The sequence below is a fragment of the Diospyros lotus genome, chromosome 2 (genome assembly GCF_014633365.1).
Source record: "Diospyros lotus cultivar Yz01 chromosome 2, ASM1463336v1, whole genome shotgun sequence".
NCBI lineage: Eukaryota > Viridiplantae > Streptophyta > Magnoliopsida > Ericales > Ebenaceae > Diospyros > Diospyros lotus.
Window position 1 is genome coordinate 8,083,547 of NC_068339.1, and position 18,848 is coordinate 8,102,394.

General features: G+C 34.2%; 1 protein-coding gene across 14 annotated transcripts in view; it reads right to left on the minus strand.

Moving 5' to 3' along the window:
* The window catches only part of LOC127795490 (uncharacterized), a 46,563-nt gene extending 28,624 nt beyond the window's left edge, over window positions 1–17,939 (minus strand). For 2 of the 14 annotated variants that reach the window (XM_052327200.1, XM_052327198.1), the window contains exons 1-14: window positions 17,641–17,938; window positions 17,117–17,194; window positions 14,087–14,136; window positions 13,904–13,957; window positions 13,703–13,755; window positions 13,308–13,380; window positions 12,800–12,861; window positions 11,088–11,156; window positions 9,777–9,882; window positions 7,222–7,292; window positions 3,745–3,845; window positions 2,203–2,298; window positions 1,253–1,320; window positions 397–442 (exon numbers count right to left, since the gene is read on the minus strand). In XM_052327200.1, the coding sequence (XP_052183160.1) occupies window positions 397–442; window positions 1,253–1,320; window positions 2,203–2,298; window positions 3,745–3,845; window positions 7,222–7,292; window positions 9,777–9,882; window positions 11,088–11,156; window positions 12,800–12,861; window positions 13,308–13,380; window positions 13,703–13,755; window positions 13,904–13,957; window positions 14,087–14,136; window positions 17,117–17,194; window positions 17,641–17,823 (1,110 nt within the window). In that variant the 5' untranslated portion in view covers window positions 17,824–17,938. Of the gene's footprint in view, window positions 1–396; window positions 443–1,252; window positions 1,321–2,202; window positions 2,299–3,744; window positions 3,846–7,221; window positions 7,293–9,776; window positions 9,883–11,087; window positions 11,157–12,799; window positions 12,862–13,307; window positions 13,381–13,702; window positions 13,756–13,903; window positions 13,958–14,086; window positions 14,137–17,116; window positions 17,195–17,469; window positions 17,606–17,640 lie in introns of those variants that run through there. The other 12 variants (XR_008021804.1, XM_052327202.1, XM_052327211.1 and 9 more) reach the window with 12 other exon arrangements.
* Window positions 17,940–18,848: the final 909 nt, after the last annotated feature.

Sequence of the window (18,848 nt, forward strand, 5' to 3'; positions counted from 1 at the left end):
TATCCCTATTATTCAGAAGTTGTATTAAGTTGTCTCCATCATTAGATTTATATTATATTGGGCACCCCTGACGTTTTATATACCTGAATGGATTTTTTAAGGTTATTTTATGACGGGAAGTCAGAAGTCAATTAATGAAACCCCAAAGTATTGCATGTAATTTACTCTTAGGCAATGATACTCAAAACAGTGACCACAGCAAATTGAGGTGCATTAGATGAACAGCCCTCTCCCAATAGTGAGATGAAGGCTTATGGTTGTTCTTGTTTGTAGAGGTTTATGATTGCTGTCACAAAGTACTTTGGTAGCAGAAATCGTTCTAATATTCACTTGATTGTAACGCTTAATATTTATGCAAATTTTGCTAGTTTGAGGTTAAGAAATAAGAATACACACCTCCTGATGGATATGGACCACCTTAGGGAAATTAAGCTTTTCATCCCTGAAAATTAGAGAACACAAAAGAAAGCTAATTAAAATCAGAAATATGCATATAAGTGAAGATAAAGTTGGAATTCAGACTGTGCAGATGCTATTGAGTAATCAACCAAAGAAAGTAGACTTAGAAGCTTCAGATCTCCAGTTGGCTTGTAATATGTTCAGTACATCAGACGATACAGTAAGAAGAGGGATAGCAATAGCACTGATGGCATTAAGTGATCTCACTAACTTAGGCCAGATCTAGTTTGCAACCGGAAGAGAGTTCTACTTGTGAAGATTCAGGGTAGGATTTCATTAGATAATTAGGTCACATAAGAAAATTGTACATTTTTTTCAGGCAAATTGGTGTTAAAAAGTAAAGCAAAGGACAAATATCAACTTCATGAATTTAATCTAAATACTATTGAGGACACAACCAAGATGAAATAGCACAATTAATTAAGAAATTGAGTAAAAGCCTCTGAAGCTTGGTTAAGGTGGATGTGTTAAAAATGACCTTGCAGGAATCAATCTACCCTTCAAGCTTCATTTGCATCAGGCAATAAAACAAAATCAAAGAGATTGTATCATTATGATCCTTGAAGAGTTTCTGGCACTGACGAATTTAAAGCCCCAAAACTGCACCTGATAACTTGTTCACTCCTATTTTCAAATTTCTATGTTATGTTCAACTCTCAATACGAAGATTGTAACTATATCAGCAAAGATTAAGGGAGCCATTGCTAATGCTGAACCAAAGCATACTATCAGAAAGAGCCAACTGCACAATAGAATATTGATAGGAAAGGTTTATCTTCATTAATAAATTTACCAATCAGGCTGCATGAATAGTGCAAAAGTGGATCGTTCAACCCCAGAAGCCTGTTCTCCTTTGGGTGCCTAACAGGTGAAGATAATCAGTATAAAATATGAGGATCACCTGGCATTAGCAAGTACACCAAATGATGAAAATAACGACTATGTTTATCTGACTACAGACAGGCAATCCTTAGCGTTCAAAAAAATTCCATGATCTTAGTTTTTGGTCTAAATTTGACAAACATAAACCTAAATATTCTATACATTAAATTTTCAGTCACCAGTTGCAGCAGATCATGTCACAGTATGAGTATGAAGAGGACTGACACTTCACCAATGAAACAAAATGGTAGGATATTTATGCTAGTTGACCTTTTATGTGGCAACTTATCAGTGACCTTACTGGTTTTCTAGAGTCAGTTACAGGGGTGTCATGCAAATTTGTTCATATACATCATGTTGAAAATAGGAACAATAGTTGCTGTTTTTTAACTGAAAAGAGTACATCAACCAAATATTATGTTTGGGTTTGCAGTATCTATCTGCGGAACCTCAAAAACAAATACAGTTCTGGTTCCTTGAGATTAACATGGTGTCATTGAAAAGGTTTGGATTAACAAAGTTTCAACATTAAAATATGGAATAATGACCAAAAGTGAAACATATCATTAGGTGGTTGGAAGAAGATTGAATATTAAATAGAGGGACTATACCATGATGCACTCTAGATGCTCTGGCTATCAAACCCTGCTAGATATAGGTCTAAATGACAGCAAAACAGATAAAGGATGGGGGAATTGGGGTTGGAAGAAAAAGGAGAAAGAAGCGAGACATATCAAGCTGAGAACCATGTGAAATCAGAAAACAAAAGAAAATATAAGCCACTTATAAAGTGTGATAGATTAGGACACATGGTGACAAAAATCCTACTAGTATACAAAAAAAGAAATAGAAAGAAACTACCCGAACACAATGTGGTGTTGCACAAAGACAACCTCTTGACAATATTTCAGTAGTTTCACCAATCTGGTATGCTATTTCATCTTCTCCAAATACCACCTGGTGAAGAAGAAACTATATTCTTAGACAAGAGCCATAAAGATCCTCCTATGGCTAAACAACCAATAATAAGAGACAAAAATTAAAGCCATAATTGTCAATCTTACAATTCAAGCATAGTACACTCCCACTCAAATAGAAGCCAACAATGTTTTTCCAATCTATTTCCTCAAAGTTCTCCATAAGAGAAACAAAGTCAAACATCATTAACTCATCTAGAGATGCAAGGGGCTATAGTGCTCCTGAACTTGGTTTTGCATCGAGAATAAACAATAACCTACTGACTGTAGTCTAATCATTGGAGATAGGGACTGCCCCTCTAGGAGACAGAAACAGGCTTGCTATGCAGTTCCTTCTTGTGTGATGTGGAGGTATCCAGGGAAAGGAATAGTAGAGTTTTCAAGGTGATTGAGAGGCTGTAAAATTGGCATAGGCTAGGGGTTGACTGTTTTTTGGCCTTGTTCTTTTGTACAGTTATTGGATGACATATCCATGTCAATGGACGGTGCTTGTTTCTTACATTTTATATGGTACACCCCTTTTAAGACAATTTTCCTTTGATTTAGTACATTTAAAAAAGGAAGAAGAAGCCTAAAACCACTAGGTGGGGTGTTGGTTAGATGAACTCTAGTCACCAATCAAAAAGATAGTAAAAAACTCTATGACTTTTAGTTACTTCCCTATTCTTATGATTTTGTCAAAAACCCAGGCTGCGCTGACATGCATCTTAAACAACATCATGTTTCATCTCCTCTTATATAACTATATGATTCGCATAATTTATAGTCAAGACAAGGATAATAGCCCTGCTGAATTCCATTTATTTTCTTATAATTTATCCATATATGGATTGTTTTCTATGTATTTATTTGACTTGCAGGTGCCTTATCAGTTATCTTTCTTTTATTCATATGGCACTAAGAATTTGTCATGTGTACCACAACCACAGCTATAAACAAGTTTCAACATTATTTACAAAATCTCAATAGTTTTTAAGTAAATGGCTTTGCCATTTCTAACCTTACAAATCTCTACTCCTAAAGTTGTCTTGTCCATATTATATTCATCACCAACAAAAATTTATTTCTTTCAACTGAATTTGCCATACTAAGTATCACAAGTCTTTCAAGGTGTCTATACATCCATAATTTAAGTGTATTCCATTATCAATAACATCAAAAAATTGCAGGAAATTTTGGAAGATTACAATCAAAAAAGAAAGTATACTTTCAGGATTTGATCAGTTTGGGTTTTAATATAAAGGCCTTCAGTGGCATATATCCCACAAGATTTGCATATAGGATTCTTAAAAAGAAATTGAGCCCTTGTAGATTTAAAGCAACATGCAGAGGGAAAACATTCATAGAATCAAGTGTATTCCATTATCAATAACATATACAAATTGCAGGAAATTTTGGAAGATTACAATCAAAAAAGAAAGTATACTTTCACGATTTGATCAGTTCGGGTTTTAATATAAAGGCCGGCAGCACTATCAGGGCAAGGTATTTCTACACCATTTCTCAAAAGCATTCCACAGGTAAGACCTACATGTTGAATTCAAAAATTAGAAAAAAAAATGAGACATGGATGACAAATTCAAATATAGCGGAAAATTGGAAAAAAAAAAAAATCAAGCTGCAAGTCATTCAATGAAAGAGCACCAAGAAAATTTCTATATGTACAAGGTCTTAGCAAAACTGTAGAGGTTTATTTATCAACAGCTAAGTTATCATGTTTGTCAAATACAATTTGAAGTTCCATAGGCACTTAACTTGTCTGGTTGATGGAATGGTGGTCATGTGAAGCATTAAAAATAAATGTTTTTCATATTATACAGGTAATAAACATCTGACATTTATCAAATAAACACAGCTTAAGAAACTGATTACATAATCGATACACATTTAGGTTGTTCCAATTGAAAGGATTCACAAGTAGAACAGGGAAGAGTGGGTGTGTGGAGAAGGTGCACTTTAATAGGATGCCGCTGAGCTTAATGCTGAAAGATATGGTGGTAGCTTGCTCCTCCCCTACCCTGTGGTAGCAAAATCCTTCCCTAACTGGCCAAGGGCAAGTTTACTTAGCTCAATGGCATGCTTGAAGTTCCAGGCTCCTTTGTGTCATGTAAATAAAGGAGACACCATGATGTTCTTACTTCTTCAGTTCTTCAGCCAAACTGATTATGCTTTTGTTCTCACATCAAAGAACCAATGCTTGTATAAGGTATTTAACATGCTTTCTCTTTAGGTTTTCATTTTTACTGGTGGATGATGATTCCATGGAAGTAAGAGGCTTCAATTAATGAGAAGCGCAATGTAGAACTGAACAAGAAGGTATCCCTAGAAGGAGAAGGGGGAGGGGGGGGGGGGGGTGTTAAATTATTTGACACCTCTGTTAATTTCTTTGGGGAATAAGGGTAAGCAATAACACCACCACCAATCATCTCTGTGGTGCCCCATCCCTGGCCAAGGGTCTTCCAGTGATCTCACCAATATAATTGCAAAGGAGTCTTCTCTCCAAATGGATGTCTTTTTGATCCCTTTGCATGTGGTAAGGCCCTTAGTTCCCATTTCAGTCCCAAGTTTAGTCTTCATCATTAGGGGTTTCACTTTTGTCACATCTCGTATCATGTATATGTCATCACATTAAACTAAGATAACACCAAGTATGAATTTACCATGATATCCTCATTCATATATATCTTGTGCAGCTTTAATACATTAGCATACTACCATACATGCATTAACATACTTAAAGATATATACATGATATCATACACCATTTCAACCATTATATACCCTCCTTCCCAATCACTTGCATGGTTTGGAATGTCAAAATGCAATACATAAGAAAACAATCTCAGTCTGGCATGTCATGGCAATTCAATCACACACAATCTCAGCAATCATCCACTTATTAACCTTGAAATTTTAATTATTTTTGTTAAATATAACATATTCAGTAGAATAATTGGTAAATATATGTTGGTGACTTTGTGTTGTTTTAATGTTGAGACAATAATATTTATTTTATTTTGTCACTTTGGATTTTTGTAGACTTGTTTTGTGTATGTATTGGTATAGAAAATGAGAAATAAAAAATAATATTATTAATTTGTAAATTCTTCAATATAAAAAATTAAACATGTAATTAGCTAGATGTCAATTTCTTAATTTTCTTTTAAATTTATTTTCTTGAAAATTTAAATTTTTAATAGAAATAGAAAATTAACAAAAGAAAAATATTTATAATATAGAAATTGAGAAAAATAAATTAGTTTTTAAATTTTCAATAAGAAATTATTTAGAAAAAATTATTTTGTAGAAAATAAATTTTCATTAGGTGCAATAGTTATTTGGTCAAAGAATTAAATTTTCAATTGTTATTTTCTTTTAATTTTTCTCCAGCAATAGAAATAAAAACTAATAAAAAATTAAAATTTTCTGATCTGGAAGTTGAAAAATAAATTAGTTTAGTATTAAAACATAAATTTTTTATATTCTATAAATATTTTATAAAATATATATTTATATTTTAATGAATAAAATATAATATACGTTTTATATAAATATAAAATTTATATATTTTAGGAAATATAGGTTCTAATGTATATTTATAAAAATGTAATATATTTATACCTATACTATATGTGAGAAGTTAGAGGTAGAATTTCAATCTGAAAAGCTAGCTTAACAGGTGAAAGGATCATCCTCCTTATATATAGCCTAGGTCTCTCTTGTGGAGGCGATGTGGGATTCTCAACACTCCCTCCCAAGCCGAAACTTCTCTAGTAACTGATACATGCCCAGGTGATCGGGCAGGGTATTGGTCCATGACCACGACAACCAAGGGTTAGCTCTGATACCATGTGAGAAGTTAGAGGTAGAACTCCAACCTGAAAAGCTAGCTTAACAGGTGGAGGGATCCTCCTCCTCCTTATATATAACCCAGGTCTTCCTTGTGGAGGCGATGTGGGATTCTCAACACTATACATATTTGAAATTTTATATTTTATATCTCAATATATATGATATAACACATGCAAATATACATAAATATATTTATCTTATATGCATTTTTATATACTAACATATATTTTTCTAAAATATATTTAAAATTTATAAAATATGTATATATATAACAAATATACTTTTGCAGAGCTATAATTTACAAAAGGTATTTTTAAATATATTTTCAATAATTCAAAATAGTTCATGTACTTTTAGCCTCTATATATCTTTAGTTTATATGTATTTTTTGTAAATAAAATATTTTTTCTAATTAAATTTTTTTATAAATATTATTTTGATAAAGAAAGTGTAGAGAGAAGATTGTCTTAAATACCATGTGAGAGAGAGGAGAGAGGAGAAAGATAGGGAGAGAGAAGTGTCTTAAATAGCGTGTGAGAGAGAGAGAGAGAAAGAGGAGACAGGAGAGAGAGAGTATGTTATTGGTAGATTAAGACATTAATTAAAGCATTTAAAGTGTATTGTGGTAGATGAGTGCCATTTGTCAAGAAAGGTGCTTGTGGCAGCCACTTCAGTATTTTTTTAAGATTTTAAGATGCATTTCCCCCTCTCTGTCACTTTCTTTAACTTGCTCTATTGTTCATATAATGCTCAAGGTGCCTCTGGTTACCAAGTCGGAACACTTAATAAAATGACATAGGTATTGTCTGCAGCAAGATCATTTAGGAGCTTAGATAACTGCATGTCATCAATTGTGCTCTCTACAAGATTTTTTCAGTCCTTTACTGCTGGAGGTTAAAAATATAAAGGAAATGACAAAGAATTGGAGAATTAGCATTTTGACAAACTAGATTAAGGACGTTCTTTAGTTGTAAAGAAAAGCACCTGTCTCGGTCTATCAGTAGAACTCATATAGGAATATTAATACAATTTGGGTGGAAAACTTGCTCACCTGTGAGTGATCCATGATCGGTATGCCAACCACACCAAGATGACATAGAGTCACCATCTTGAATAATGTTGCTGCAAAGAAAATTCATTTTCAAGTTGTAAATGGTTAGGGTCTTCAAGCTAATTCCAGCACCTGAGATTACCAATTACAGACCACACTACTAAATGGGAATCTCATCAAACATAGTTTAAAAAGAGTTGTTGGAAAAACCTAGCAACCACTGCCAAATCAATTGGACAATCTATACACATTTTATTATAAGAAATGGGTGGGCTTGTTAATTTATGTGAATGCATACACTAGAAACAAAGTATGGTTCAGGAATTCTGCATGAAAGAAAGATTTAAAGATTTGCTATAATGTTTCAAATTTGACTATAATCCTAGGCATGAACTGGAAAAAATTAGATACAAGCAATCAATTGAATTGTAAATTTGAACAACTTAAAAGCAAGATTCTTTCTAGCATATAAAATAATGAAGCTTATGGATATAGTAAATAGGATGCTAAGTAAGCCTCTTTCATACCAAACAGCACTAAATATTTTGGAAGATAACAATACAGAAAGATATCAATCTTCCTAAAACATGGTGAAATATACAGATTGGGTTGTTTAACAGCAGAAGTGGAGATTCACAGTCAGGAAATTAAATCAACTATCATGTCCTTACTGAAAAGTAATGAGATTAAATCAACTATTACGTCCTCACTGAGAAGTAGTGAGGACATTGTAGCTGGCTTGAACTTTTCCTCTGCAAATAGAGGACATTCTGATCCGTGTAAAATGACAGTGAGACTCATTCCAGTTTATAACCAAGACTAGCTTCATTTTGAATGGAAAGTGAAGGACATTAAAATTGAGCAAATATAATAAAATGCAAGTGCTTCTCAAAATTAGCAGGATGCAAGATACTTTCTGTAGTTTCTCAGTGAACATAGTAGCCTTTCATTTTTCTTTTTGTGTATCTATGAATAGGGTTGTCCTCCCAACCCCAAAAATTATGTGGTTGATTCCATGATGTTTTACCCATTGGATAAGGGGGGAAAAAGGAACTGGGTTCACAAATCAAGAGCCTGAGACTGAGAAGGGAAATTTCCATTACATCAAGATAAATAAGTTGCTTTCCATCTTTATTGAAGTGGAGGATGAGATTACAGTGAAAGGAGCATCTATGACTCGCAAGGAAATCAAGCAAGAAGAAAGAGCTCTATTGGAAAGGAAATTTCTGAGACCATTTTGCATATATACATAGAGAGAGAAGGGGTTTCCACTTTACACAGCTCCACTAGCTCATGAAGTTTTATTATGGGGTTCATTCCTCTTTGGAGGCCACTAGCTCATAATGTTTTATTGTGCCATTGGAGATGGAAAAACTACGCCACTTGTTACCTTCATCATTGGCCTGGGATGACCTTTTGTCCCTATCAGAAACTTACCTTCAATCTCTTCCATGTTAACAGTATCATTTATTTGCAAATCTAGAATTTTCGAGATCTCAGTATTAGAAATTTCAACAGATTTGTGAATAATTTGACAGTCCCTAGTGTGGTAATAGACAAGTTTTCTATACAACTTTTTATTGAGTTCTTTCATGATCACTTTCTGTCTGGACAAGTTGACAATTGGGTTCAAAGGCCTTGCTATCCAAGTGATGGATTTTTACGTAGCTTGTTTTATGATACTATTTGTTATCAATGGAAGTTGTTTGGAGATCAAAGTTCGCTCCCAGGTTTACTTTCTATGTTTAGTTAGCTTCTCACAGTGCAACTCTTATGACTAAAAATTAAAGGACAGACAGCACTTCATTGATTGGTCCATGCAAGGAGTATGGTGAATCATCTTATCATCTACTTCTGCATTGTCCTATGGCCAAAAAGATTTGGATCATTTTATTTCTTGCATTTAATATCACTAGGTCATGCCAGCTTCAGTGAAGGAGCTTACTGATCTCTGCATCTGTTTCAGAAAAGTTTTTGGCGTATTATTCCTTGTTTTTGTGTTGTGGTACATTTGGTGGTAAAGAAATAGTAGAACCTTTAAGCATGCTGAGCATTCTATATATACCTTTAGGGTTCTATCCTTGTCTCATTTTTTTGTGGCGCAATGGTTCTCTTCCTTTTTCTTTTCTTCCAATAACCATTTTGTCACTGAGCTAATTCATTTATTTTTTTTGTCTTTTTGTAGGCTTGGTTGTACAAGTCTGCCCCCTTTTTGGCTGTTTCATCTCTATCTTTAAATATATATATGTGTATATATATATATATATATTCATAAAAATTTAAAAGATCTCTACAACAAAGATGCCATATAATCTACTTCCACAAATGCATATTTATCCAAAAAATAAATAAATAAATGTGTTGACCATAACCATGTCAAACACACTTTTTTCATCTGCCAATGCCTAAACTAAATGACAAATACAAGGTAACTCTGAAATTATCAAGGTACTAACAAGCTATAACAGATCCTAAGACTGCAGAAAGAATTCAGTCACTGAAGTTGTAAAATTAATTATAATGGAGAAAACTTTAATAAGAACAAATAAGATTACCTCTGTTGGGCTGGATAATAATACAACAAACGACCTTTATGACATCGAGAGCGGAATAGAATCCGTTCAAGGCCTTCATCATCATGAATTTTCATCCCTTGTGATACTGCTCAAGTCCATATCACAATCTAAACAGTTACAGGCATAGATATAGATAGCTCATTATTGGAAGAACAAGTAATTTAGAAAGAAGCAATGAAGGCAACAAGGATTACAGAAGGCAATTTGATGGGACGGGATCTGAGTCTACTTCTCCCCATAATATGTTGCCTGAGGCAAGATGCCCCAAAGTCTGAGATCGTAGGTCATGGCAAGGGGAAAACTTCAGAACCACTAAGCGAAAAATATTTCTTGATTTAGTAAAAGTCTTTGATAATTTACAAAGAAAAATCTTGCTATCAGCAAGGTCTACATTGTACATAAGGAAAACAATTACTGCACTCATTTATTCTTCTGAAACTGATAAGACGCTTTTCTGCAAAAGCCTATAAAAACTGGTTAGCTAGTCCAAAATTTATACAGATACTTCTCAAATTAACTTCAAGTTCATATTCCATGATTCACGGAAAGGTTTTTATGTTTAACTATCTGATGCAGATCCTGTAACAAAACACCAGAGTAGACCCATTTACTCAAATCAATATCATTGATCAATTTTGATAATCAAAGCTACCTTCAAATTACAATCCAAAGAACTATTTATAGACAATTAATAGATAAAAATCTAGCCTCATCAGGATTCCTTAATCCAATCTAATTAGGATTCTACTAAAGGAAACAAAAAGATATTAAAAGAAATCAAAAGAAATAAGGAAGCAAACTAAAATAGGAAATAAACTAAATAAATAAAATAAACAATACTAATTCATAAAATTTACTATTCTGTCCTACATCACTATCATTATGATAATGTAACATTGGCAACATCTCAAACCCATTCAGCTCTTCACAAATCTTCTAATGCTTTTTATACTTCTCAGGGCTTTAGTTTGGTTGCATACTTGGTATGTTTGTAGAACTATTTTTTTTTTCTGTCTGAAACTCAAACTCAAAGCATTCATTCTCCCTTGTCGAAGTAGACCAATCATTAGTGAAAGCATTTCTTCTTTTGGCACAACTAAATTCTAGAACATACAGGTGCCCTCCTTTTTTATAAATGTTGGTATGACATCTATAAGCGTATTAGCAACAGAGCAACAGCAGGAATACAATCTTTTATGACAAAACATATGGAAAATGAGACTGGAGAAACAAGAACTCAATTACAAAGTATTATAAGTGAAACTGGAATCCTTAAACATGTTAATTTACCATATTGATCGCAATGGTATGCTACCATCAACCCAACGTCCAGGATCAGCTTCCCAAGAGCTTTGAAAGCTATCTACCAAGAATAAATGCTTAGTAATGATATGATTCATGAAAAGGAGAAATAACAAGAATACAAAAGGTAAAAACATTCCTCAGATATTACATTAAGTTATCACTACTCACTAAAAAAGCCTAAAATACTGACATTGAAAATCCTAGAAGCATGGGTATAGATATATGACATGGAAGTTCTGGTTTAAAATTCCTATAGTTGTAAGTATAAAAGAGTTTACAGGATCCACTTTGTATTGTCTTATGAAAAACTGCTTCATATTGTATTATCTTATTTTTAGATTCTCCATTATTAACTGTTTCAAGTGGATTAAAAAAATGGATATAGATGTAGCAAAGTGGCCAAGTGTGCCCCTCCTAGTACAGTGATGTCTAATGAGTGCCCAGTTTTCAGTAGATCAACAAATAATAGAACAATGTTCAGACAGCTGTCTGGAAGGTAAGCATGTTTGATGAGCCAACAGAGACATGGTACCTCTTGAAAGTGCATGTCCTTCTTGTCAGTAGTCCCTAAATCACATGCAAACTATAAACAAATTGACTGAAACAACAAATGCATGCAAAACTTCTTACCCCACACGTCATTCCCTTGAATAAAGAATTCACAAGAAAAGGGTCAAGGCCATAGGCACAGCACAATCCAATCAAGAGATATTGTGGCACAATTACATATATATCGACATGTTTATTCCACAACTGAAACCAGTTATAAATTTAGTATAATTAGACACAACTGTTAGGACCGTAGGGTGTATAGTAGCTTACAGTAGGGTTGGGTGTAGCATGTTATTCCTCAAGAGTAGTAGTTAGTTACTTTACTTCTTGTATTTTCTGTTTTGTCTTTGTTATAGAATCCTAGCATAGGAGAAGAAGATATATAAAGCTACTAGGGCTGTCGTAGAGGGATTATTGAGAAATATCAATCGAAATTCTGATTTCCTCTCTTTGAACTCTCTCTCCCTCTCAGATTTGTCTCTTTCTCTCCCTCAGCTTTTCTTCTTCTCTTTCTCCCTTCCGATTCTCTCTGATTCTCCCTCTAATCTCCCTCTCAATCTCCCTGTTTCTTCCCCCACCTCCTGTTTTTCCCTCACTTTCTCTAATTCTACCAAAATTCTTCCTAAAATCAGCCCTAATTCTCTCGTTCAGCAGAGAAGTCACTTGCCAGGATCCTACTCAAACCCTAGGTGCATGACAACAACTATAAAAGGTTATGCTTTCATAATGTGAATGGGTAAAGAATTATGCAAATCTTGACAAAGGAAAGCCACAAGTTAACTGAAAACTAGAGCTTGGCTTTTTTTTAGTGATAAGAGATTGGTAGATATATGAGAAGAGAAACTTGTAAAGGACAAAGGGCAGTCAAATGATTTATTTGGATGAAATGTTCTGGTATGTAGCTATGTTAATAGTTTTGTGTCATAAAACTTCATATCCATCCTAAAACGCACGTATCATAATTGGTAACATAGCTTCAAAGACCACAGTTAACAAAAAGGAGCATTGTATCCAGAAGTGTCACTTAAATGGATAATGGAGGCATCAGATTACAATATTACAGATACTACAAAAAGGATACATGCAGGAAATGCTCATGCAGTAATATCCAAGCATATAAATTAACAAATGAAAGAAAAACATACCCACTTCCAGTTCTGGAATAGCCCTATGAGGCCATAAATTAGGTCCACAGTATGCTGGATACCTAGAAGGCATAACATGAGAGCAACATTTAGGAATATTAACACAAAATTTATTAGTGAAGATAGGTTCCACCTAAAAATGTTTAAGGAACAAATGTCCCAGAAACTCTGCAAGGTAAGCCAGATTTATGAAATGATATGGATGTAGCCCATTATGGAATTAAGGGCATCTCGAGTGTCTCAGACTGCTTGCTTTGAGAGGGTTGAGGCAAAGTCCTTTATCTACAGAGTCTAGTAGCGTATCATATGCATAGTCCATTTGTTATCAGTCTTTCCCATTTATCAGTGACCTTTGAATTGGAAGGAAAACTCCTTAAATGCCACAAACTACTTCTCATAGAATGGATTTACTAGCCTAACTTGGTCAGCAGTGCCTTACAGGAGGGACAGATGAAGGGAGGGAGAGAGAGTACACTGAAAAATATTAGAGTTCCCTGGTCACATTTACCGTTGAATAAGATATGCATCACTTGTAGGTGTATCTAATACTGGATTTGCATAGAAAGAGCCTTTCAACATGTCTGCACAATAAAAACAAGAAAACTCCTGAAAACATAAAGTATGAACTCAATCATTGAATTCATATTGTATCAAGAATAATATTTCAACCAGAGGTGAACAAAAGTTTAGATGGACTGGAAAAATGTCGTGCAAAAGTTATAAACCAGTCTTGCTAGTTGTGTCCTAATTGGGGTTTATTCCATTTAAAATGGCATCAATGGACTGCTTTTCAAATTCTAATCTGTAGAATTCCATGCCTTCTACTTCCCAGATAACGCTGATAACTATATTGCATGAAACTGAAACTGATTATGGGGCTATATAATTTCAAGCCAAGTTTACCTGGTTTTCCAGATTCAAGCTTTTCTTTTCCGTGGCTCCACCCAAAGTTGTACCTAATCATTGTCCCATAAGATATGAAATGTTAGTATTACTTTACAGTGTAAAGGAGCATGCACTGATAGAGATTTGTGTCATTGGCTAAACAAATAACAAAGAGATGACAGCTTGCTGTTAAAACACCAGGAAGCAGTTTTAAATTGCCTGCTATTAGGATCTTCAAGTTCTTTCTTGACATCTTCAGGCAGACTGGCTAATCTGATAGAGAGAAATAGTAATCCTGTAAGTCACATGATACACACACATAGAGATAGATGGAAAGAAACCTTCTTTTTAACATTTGCAACTTACTCTTAACTACAATAGAAAATCTATCAAAGCTTATACCTTGGTGAAAGATGCAGAAGAGTTTGACGCAATGAAGAATACCCAGGAACCTATAAAACAACTTGTTGCTCAATTTATTTACCATGAGTATTTCTTAATTATTTGTCAAAAATTAAAAAAAAAAAAGAAAAAAGGCCGTGGCAGAAGGACAAATCTGTTATTTCTCTCATTGTTCCAAACTTACCAATATTGGCACTGATGGCATACAACAGCAATTGTTGTTCAAACAACCAGGATGTAATTAATAAATTTTTCAGCATCTATATCCCTTTTCCTTTTGGCACAGGAAATGTTGGAACCCTCCCTTCTTATTTTTTTGTTTATGTTGCAAACTGTGATGGGAAAAACTTGTGCATTAACAAAGAAGCTGATAGCTCTATACAAGTTTCAAAGCATCTGACTAGCACCATGTTTTATGTAATACAGTTTAAAACAGAGGCAGCTATAGGGTCATGGATTCTTTTAGTTCTTCAAACCCATATCAACATTGGCCATGTGAGTGATCAGCTGTACATGGAATTCTTTTCTTTTTTTTTTTTGTCAAAATGCAATAATTTACATAAAAACTTTTCAAATTACTAATCATCTTGTAAAAGGTTGTCTCGAGTATATGGTATAAGAAGAAGAAGATGGCAGTAGCAGTGAATGATGACAGTTCGCTAGAAGTTCCTTTTGAAGATTTTAGATAGAAGTTGTAACCCAAATTGTAATTAGTTATAGTTTGGGGGTTAAACTGTAAATATCTAATAATATTCATTGGGATATCCACCCACTATTATAAATAGAGGGCAAGGGGTAGCAAATGGAGAGAGAGTTCTCATTTTTCTATTTGTAACGAGTGCTGATTGTTTCTGAGAGAAAGGCTAGGGCTGTTAGCTTTGTAATCTTGGGGGAAAACAATTGGGGTGCTCGGGAATAGAAAGGAGAGAAGGGCCGCTACTGTACTGATCGATTTCTGGAAATAAAGACTGCTCTCAGGAGGATCTTAGAGGCTGGATGTAGTGCCATTCACATGGCATGAACCAGGATAATCTTGATGTCCTTGTGGATGTGTGGTTTGTGTTTCTTGTTTGGTTTAATTCTGTTTTCTGTTTTATTTTTTGTTGATTCTATTAAATCTGTTCCTTAGATCAAATCCGTGACTGTGTGAGAGTAAGTATGGTAGAATTTTTGTCCAAGAAATTAGTTCCAGCAACCCTAGATATAACACATCTAAAACTATTTACCAAACTACTGGTTTGTATGCTTCATGAGATGCTACTTCAGCAAGCATCTCACAGTAGAACATTTTGGCCAATGCAGAATGCTGCCTTGTTTCTTAAAAATGCATAATGGTTCAGGGTTCTTTTGATGACCTGCTGAATCTCTGAACCATTTGGCAGTTATTCTGCCTATGTGGGAGCTAAAACAACATAGGCACCTCCTTTTTTGCCTTCACCTTCTTTTTTTCTTCTTTCTCCTCCCCTCTGTCTCATTCTGTATCAGCCCACTGCAGCAGCAACACCAAAAGTTGGTTGCTGCCAGCAAATTGATTCCCTTGACTGTGTCCCCGGGTAAAGGAGGAGCATAATTCATTATATGAATAATGATACAAAAGAGATAAACTCCCACTCTCAACTCCAAAGCCCATCTCCCAATCTCACTGAGATTCTATAGTGCTTGTAACTCTGTATTCTGAATTATTAGATACAAGGGGTTATTTGTAAAGAAATAATGTATTAGAAATCTTATGCTCCCTAATTCTTGGATTGGATATAGAAATCATATCTCTATCATAATTTGGATTGGGTTAATTGAGTTTGAATTTAAGGTAACCCCAACATGTCTAAAGGGCTCTTGCACACCTCATCTGAAGCATAAATGGCTGGAGAAAGGATAATCAAGTGATAGAACAAGAGAAACTGAACACAAAATGATGAAAACCAAAACAAGAAACTGAAAGCTCTATCAAGTGGGCTCAAAGTGATTTTTTTTTTTATTACATGTATTTATGTTTACTTTTCAATAGTTTAGATACAGTAATTTTATGTTGAAAATTTTAGCATTAGATTGGTTTAACATGGTGGGATAAAGGCTTTGTTGTTGTAGATTGGCTTATCATAATGACATTCGACTTTTGCTTGCTTTGGTTAACCTAAACTCCAACATTTTCATTTTCAGAAAGTGAAAATGTCAGGATTTTAGGATACATATGTTATTATTGCAATTTTAACTATTGACTAATCCACTAGAGGGGTTAAGTACAAAGCTGCTGAACAAAGCAGCGGTTTGTTCATAGAACCGCTAGGTCAATCATCAGCTCAAAGAACCTCTAAATGGACTATTCAGCATTTTCTAGAATTTTTGAATAGTTCATTGTCACGTGGGAGAGTTTGGCTTCTAGTAATAGGTTGATGTGAAGAGGAAGAGTCTGCTTTGGACTGGTACCTCTTATGCTTCCCTATTTTGAAAGAGTTCCCTCAATGAAAAAATGTTTGACAGGTTTAATTCGAGGAACCCAAACCTCCACCGTAGACAAAATATTTAGGAGAAAGAATCTCATGACTTTATTCATTGTCAGTGACCATTATATAGAAAAATATTAACAACATCTCCTATAATTTAGTCACTCACTATCGTACAAAATCTCAAGTACATAATATCAAAACAACTAAAATATCTCTATGACCCAACGTCACTTTGAGAGACTTATTCAAAGCATTTTAAAAACTAAGAGATAAGGATAATTTATATAACATCAGCATTCTGCTTTTTCAAGAATCGCTGAACCATTCAATTTTCTCCAGTTCTACATTGGCCAATAGTCTTTGTCGTACAATGCATTTTGATTTGACATCCTAGGTGGCATACAGAATAGAGGTTTGGTGAATAATTTTAAAGGACTAGTATTTTGGAAATGTACTGAATACATTATTCTATTTTGAAAAAAAAAAAAGAGAGAGAAAAAAATGGCCTATATATGCAAGTGTAACAAAAGACAGATAAAAAAACTTGTAAAAAAAACAATAGACAGATAAATTTATTCCATACATCTGATATGGATAGAATTCCCAACCCATTGGATCCAAATCCTTCTTCAATCTTCGGTGACAAATCGGCACTCTTATCCTGTCTCCATCAACCACAAAGAACGAGGGAAAAGGTTAACATCACAGAAAGAGACGAGGCAGCAACAAAAAATCAAGTCTGTTTCGTTTGGGTACGAGAAACCAGGGCGAAAGTAGAAGGGTAGAGAAGTCAGAATTCTAACAGACCAGCCTCAAACCCTACTCCAACTTAAACTCCAGTATCTACAATGCAGTCCTCTATCAAAGAGTTTTAAATACACAAAAACTTACTAAGGCCTGTATATGGAACAGGAGAAAACACAAAACGAAACAAACCTCCTAAAAATCCGGTTTGTTCCACTTGGTTGAGAGGACAGGAGAAAAAATAACGAAACAAACCTCCTAAAAACCCCCCACCCTAACCAAAACTCGTGAAACCTTTTCTCTTCATTTCTCGACTATTTTCCCGGGCGCCAATCAGGTAATTGGAAAACAGAAATCAGTTACCTTGAGTTCCGAGTACGAAATAGTGACCGTGCGCATCGTGAGAGGAGGAATTTGACACGAACACGACATTTTCCGAGTCTGAAACCGGCGTGAAACGCGGTGATCGAACAGCGGCGATGCACGAAACCTCCTGGAACAGCGGTTATTCTGTAGAAATAGTGTTGGCGATAGATTGAGAAGCATTATGCTTCGTTCCGCGAAATGGAATGGCGACAACAATACATAGCAAGGTTCAGATTCCCCGTCACAGTCAGAATGTACTTCTCAAGTCTTTCAGATCCTCACGGCTATTTGTATGGAAGAGAAGTTGGGCGCGGGCTAACAGCTCAATTTACACGCAAGGGCGTTCATCCCAAGGATGGTAGTTTTTTTATTTATTTACTTTAAAATGCATTATTTGGTTAAGAATTGTTAATTGTTATGCTCTTCGAATATAATTATGTTTTAAAATTAGATTAAACTGTTGGAGCTCTTACTTCTTATAAAAATTACAATACAGGCAGGATCACTAATAATTTTTAAAATGATTATGTAATGTATTTTTCAGTTATTTTATAAATTTAAAATATAAAAATAAAATATTAATCAAATGCTTATTATTCATTTTTAATATTAATAATTAAATTTTATTTTATTAATATTATTTTCACAAGATAAAAATACAGCTCAGTATATCTAGCAACAAAAGAATACAAACACAAGCGGACATAAAATTGTTTAATATACATTTTAATTATAATTATTTAATAAATTATTTAAATTGGCATAAAAGTATTTTAATTTAATTTACTTTTTTGAATGGACTATTGAAAAATTTATAAGACCATCTCCGACGAGTGGGGCAAATCCTCGTTAAGCCAAAATTTGAGAAAGAAATTGCTAGAAATCATCTCCAACGAAACTCCCAATTTGCCTTGTTCCACCCCAAATTTTTATTAAGTTTTTAAGTGGCTCGTTAGGGACGAAGAGTTAATTTTTACTCCCTATTACATTTGTCCAACGACTTTTTGTTATAGATCTAAAATTCGAAGAAAATATTAGCAACGAGTAGCAACGACAAGCAATAGTAGTGGCTACCAATGACAACGATGACCAAATTTGATAGCAAAAAGAATGAGTAGCGATAATGATGAGGGGTAACGTCGACAGTGACAGATAAGAACTTATTCTCCTTCCTTCAGCAATGGCGATAGTGGCTCCCTCTTCCA